This window comes from Morone saxatilis, unplaced genomic scaffold (assembly GCF_004916995.1).
Source record: "Morone saxatilis isolate NCDOM2014 unplaced genomic scaffold, NCSU_SB_2.0 Contig14, whole genome shotgun sequence".
NCBI classification, from domain to species: domain Eukaryota; kingdom Metazoa; phylum Chordata; class Actinopteri; family Moronidae; genus Morone; species Morone saxatilis.
In genome coordinates, this window is record NW_023339696.1 from 22,435,164 (window position 1) to 22,440,148 (window position 4,985).

A 4,985-nucleotide genomic window follows, 5' to 3' on the forward strand; every position below is an offset into this window, starting at 1 on the left:
CTCTCCAAAATGGAGCCACAGAGGGACAGCTCCAAAAAAATATGAAAATGATTAGCTAAAGTATTCCCACAGGACCTCCAACAGGCAGTCTGATTGGAATAGTTGGTCTTTTATTGTGATGGGTCACTTCCGGTCACCTTATTCGGTCACTTCCTGTGGCCGTAACCTGACTGATGTGTTTTATTCAGGTTATTGTGGTTATTGTATTGTGTTGTTGTTCTGATTAACTCAGGTTACTGTACTGTATGGTTGTGTTTGTGTCTAATGGTGATAAGTATTGTTTATATTTGTTGTCTTTTAACTGGTCTCATTTTGTATTGTCATATTTTTCTCAGCTTACGGTTGTGTGTGTGGTGGTGTGTGGTACTCAAACTCTCTCTCGTGTTCCTCTGTATTCGTTGTGTTCTTTCTGTGTTGTGAGGACATGTCTTCTTTTTTTTTTTTGGTTGCGAACCCCAATGGCACGTCTCTCTTGTACCTTTTTCTCATTGTTTGTGTGTTGCACATGGTGGTATTTCTCTGTTGTTGTTTTTTCTCAACAATAAATATGGTTATAATATTGGCTGGCCTTATTTAATTTATGTATAAGAGTGAGTTATAACCAACCTCTTTCATATGGTAGAACTCCAACCCTCCCACTTTAGCTTTATTAATGATTTGGGTTGTAGTTATTTATATTATTTAATTATTAATCTGACTTTTTATGAGACTGATCAATCGATTATTGGCTATCGTTTCCCTTATTTAAGGGTGGTGCCCCGAGGATCTTTAATATTAATTAGAGTCATTTTCTATTATCTTTTGATAATTATAAACTTTGATAACCATTAATTGAATAAACTAATACAGTGTTACCACAGTATCACCCTACAAAGTGGTGCCCTACAAGGCTAACAATAAATATTGATAGTTGTTGCCTGTAACTTGCAATTCGAATACTTCCAGTAGTATTAGTAGTATGAAAAACAGTTGAAATGGTTCAGGTTACAACACTGCCCACTCGGCTGCAGGATGCCACACAAGGTTTTGAGGCTAGGATAATTTCTCATGCAGCTAAACATCATTTAAGTTGTGTGTGTGTGTGTGTGTTTCTGCTAGCAACTGTGTTCTGAACTGTGAAGTGAAGTATTTTAATGTCATTTTGAGATGTTTTATGTTGAATTGACGTACCTCGAGGTGTGCTGTGAGTTATTGTGTCCTCACAGAATACCTCAAGGATCTCAATAGACGTTTATGGACCTGTGATGAGTAACTGTCCTCCGTGTGTGTAGGCTGACTTTTCTATAGAGCTCCTCCGTTGGATCTTCTGGAGCCGTCGTCTGTCTGCCGTCTCACCTTCATCCAGTCTCCGTCTTCATCAACATCACAGTCATCACCTGGGTTGGACATTCACTGGGAAAGAGGGCGGCTTTATTTGCATTTTATTCATTTTTTGTTTTATTTATTTTAACTTTGAAAGTTTTATGAACATTTAAGGTCTGGAAAGATTTTGTTAATATAATTAATATTGTTGTAGACTAGTTCATTTGTTTACTTACTGAACTTGTTGACAGGTAGTCTGGTTACATTTATTTTCACTGGTTTTAACATTCTCATATTCTCGTATTGAATACAATACACTTCCTTTATACGCGGTCAGTCTATTGTTGTTTGGTTTGTTATATATTTTAGTTTTTTGTCTATTAAGTTCATTCACTCTGTGGAAGCGTTTACTGCTGCAGTGCCCAGTAATAATTTATTAAAGCTTGTATGTTTATTTTACTTTAGGATACTGAGAACTACTGTTATAGTTATTGTTACTATTGTACAACATGTGTAAAAAACAATAAACTTTTCATTTAATTTGACTGGTTTTCTCAGCAAATTGTATTAAATTTAAAAAAAAGATTTCTGAATGTAGAAACAAAAAAATGGTTACAACAGGACTCTTTGGTCACAATCAGCAAAGGGGAAAAGGAGCAGATATTCATGAAAAGAACATATACATGGTGGTGGATCTATCCTGTGGCACAGGAAACATCTTTATTTAAAGATATAGTTACTCTAGATGGTTTAACCTTGACCTCCAGCACCATGGCAGGAATCTTCGATCAGGGTTTGTCCTTTAACTCACACATAAAGCAAACCTCCAACACATCCTGTCACAGACGGATGCAGAAAAACTAATCCCTGCATTTGTTACTTCTAGGCTGGATTACTCCTTATTATCAGATTGCTCCAATAAGTCCATTGACAAGAACTATAAAAATAGATCATATTTCTTCTGTATTAGCTTCTCTGAACTGGCTCCCTGTAAAATTAAAACCCTCCTCCTCACCCAACCCATCTTACTAAAATAATAATTATTCTTCAACGTGTTCTTTATATAAACACAGGAGAGAAAACTATTTAGATCAGACTTAACTGAGATAACTGTCAGACTATGTGAATACCTATCTCTTAATGTAATTTAACAAAACCTTTCTTCATTAATCATCATCATTAAACAATCTAAAAATGTCACAGGAGATGTTTTACATTTAGCTGACTTAAATAGAAGGATTTTAAATGCAGGGCTTTTACTTACAGCTAATACAGTATTATTATTATTATTATTTGTACATTAAGTAAAAGTACACAGTATTTATTCAGTAAAGTGCAGAGACAGCTATTTTTTGTTGTTTTGATCAGCTGACCTGCAGCTCCGGCTCGTCACATGACATCCGTTTCCCCCTGTTTCTGTCCGTCAGACTCAGCTGAACTGAGCAACACCAGATAAGTAAACTAACACTGTAAAACAATAGTTTGGTTATTGTTCTGGGTTTTTTTTTGCTGCTTTTTGGCCAAAATATGTGAAGGGAAATGCGGAATGTACGGTCGCCGAACTCGGTTCAAAATACGGTAGTTTGACGTTAGCCTCCCCCGCCTGGCTCCAGTGTTTCTGTGGAAGAAGAGCGACGTGGTGACGGTTGGACAAGTTTAAATCTGACAGGAATCGGGATTGTATTGCGGATTTAGTGTGCGCCGAATTGACAACTGGATTGTACCGAGTCGCAGACATCTTACATATTTCTCCCTGAAGGTATGTAGAAAAAGTCGGGAGCTAAGAAAGTCTTAAATGGATTGTTTCCTGAATGGAGTCTGGCATTGTGCATTTGGCAGATTATACTTTTACTGGAGTAGGATTTTAAATGCAGGAATTTTACTCCTAGCTTCTGTATTAACTTACTTTTACATGAATGGTTTTGTACATTAAGTAAAACACTTCTTCCACCTCTGGCCTGTATACAGTGTTCATACAGTAAACTGCAGACAGAGTTATTCAGTGTATGCTTTCTCTCTGCAGGAATGTAAAGCAGGTCAGAGCAAAGGAAGACTTAAATTGATTAATTTCTGGATGGAGTTTGGCATTGTGTGTTTTCAGGCAGAGCACAGAGTTTCCCCCAAAGACAGCCAGGTAATAATAGTGTACACCTGTGCACAGTTTGACAGTAATTTGCTTATTGCAACATAATATAAAGCCGCCATGAGAGCATAAAGAAGATCAGAGGTCAAAGTCAGCGGCTGCACCTACAGTGATAAGATATCAGATATCATTTAATCCCGCTTCATACTCAGTGAGAGCAGTAAATACAAACTAACTATGGCTAAATGCTTCCACAGTGAGATCAGACACTGAGGACGGACTTCACAGTGAAGGAGGAGACATCTTGTGTTGCTGGAAAACTTTTAGATATGAAACAAAATTGTGTTTCATAGATTATGTAATTTCTGAAGTTGTCAGGCATTGCACATATATAAATATGAACAATAGAAAAGATAAATAAATAGCAAAAGAAAATAAACACAACAAAGAATTAAATTAATTAAATTAGTGGATTTTTAAGGATTTTTATTTGGAAATTATGCTTTTGTGCTATCTGCCCTCGTTTTTAAGCAGCTATAAGCAAACTTTCAAGCGGCAGTGTTTCATTGATTTCAAGAGGAATCCAAGGGCAGTTGTTAAGAATAACCATATAGAAAATAGCCTGAAATAGACTGGTTACAGTTCTTATTGAGCACCGCCTCCACTGAACCCCCAGTTAGAAACTCCTTGTAGTCCGTTTAAATCACAGTTTGAATGCTCACATGTGATATTCCTGCGGAGCGTTTGATTTATTGTGCTGTGTCTCCCGGTCATTCGAAACAGAGCGGGAAGAGCAGACTGTCTCCACTCGTCTGCTGAGAGAGGAAAACATGCCGTCCAACAAATCAGTGTCTGACGCTCCCATCACCCAGTTCATCAACTGCAGGATACTGAGAGACCACCAGCTGCAGAGGTACCGCACACACACACACACACACACACCACACACACACCTCACCTGCTCACACACACACACACCTCACCTGTGTGTGTGTGTGTGTGTGTGTGTGTGTGTGTATGTGCGCAGAGAGGACCTGTGGGTGCGTGACGGGAGGATTTTAGATCCGGAGAAGCTGTTCTTCGATGAGCAGGGTTACGCCGACAAGCATGTGGACTGTGAAGGCAGCATCATCGCCCCCGGCTTCATAGACGTTCAGATCAATGGTACACCTACACACACACACACACACACACACACACACACACACACACACAGCTCTAATTTCAGTTCATCTGCTCCCTGAAAAAGCCTTCAAGTGTCTTGTTTTGGTTCAATCAGCAGCTCAAAAATCCATTAACTATCTAATCAGTTGATCATTTTAATGATTTAAAAAAAAAAAATACCTAAAATTCATTCATTTCAGCCCCTAAAATCTGAATATTTGCTGGTTTACTAGCACCAGCATCTCACAGTCTTTCCAACAATCACTAACTCTGGTTTCTGAAAATAAATCCCTTAATTCACAGAGTTAGCAAAGTAAGATAACATTAAGCTATTGGGACAACTGCGACAGCATTATGGAAAGGATCCCTACAGAGATAGACCTTTAGTTTAACCACAAACAGCCGTAATATCACTATCACTCTCCACCAGACTCCA

At 38.1% G+C, this 4,985-nt stretch overlaps 2 protein-coding genes across 2 annotated transcripts in view; one reads left to right on the top strand and one right to left on the bottom strand.

Moving 5' to 3' along the window:
• The window catches only part of LOC118323392 (heat shock 70 kDa protein 1-like), a gene marked incomplete at its 3' end in the record, with an annotated part of 17,318 nt that extends 12,993 nt beyond the window's left edge, over positions 1 to 4,325 (bottom strand). The window contains 1 exon segment of the mRNA XM_035655350.1: positions 4,305 to 4,325.
• Positions 2,700 to 4,985, top strand: part of amdhd2 (amidohydrolase domain containing 2) — a 7,855-nt gene continuing 5,569 nt past the window's right edge. The window contains exons 1-3 of the mRNA XM_035655351.1: positions 2,700 to 3,061; positions 4,169 to 4,298; positions 4,413 to 4,550. Coding sequence (XP_035511244.1) covers positions 4,216 to 4,298; positions 4,413 to 4,550 — 221 coding nt within the window. The 5' untranslated portion in view covers positions 2,700 to 3,061; positions 4,169 to 4,215. The remainder of the gene's footprint in view (positions 3,062 to 4,168; positions 4,299 to 4,412; positions 4,551 to 4,985) is intronic.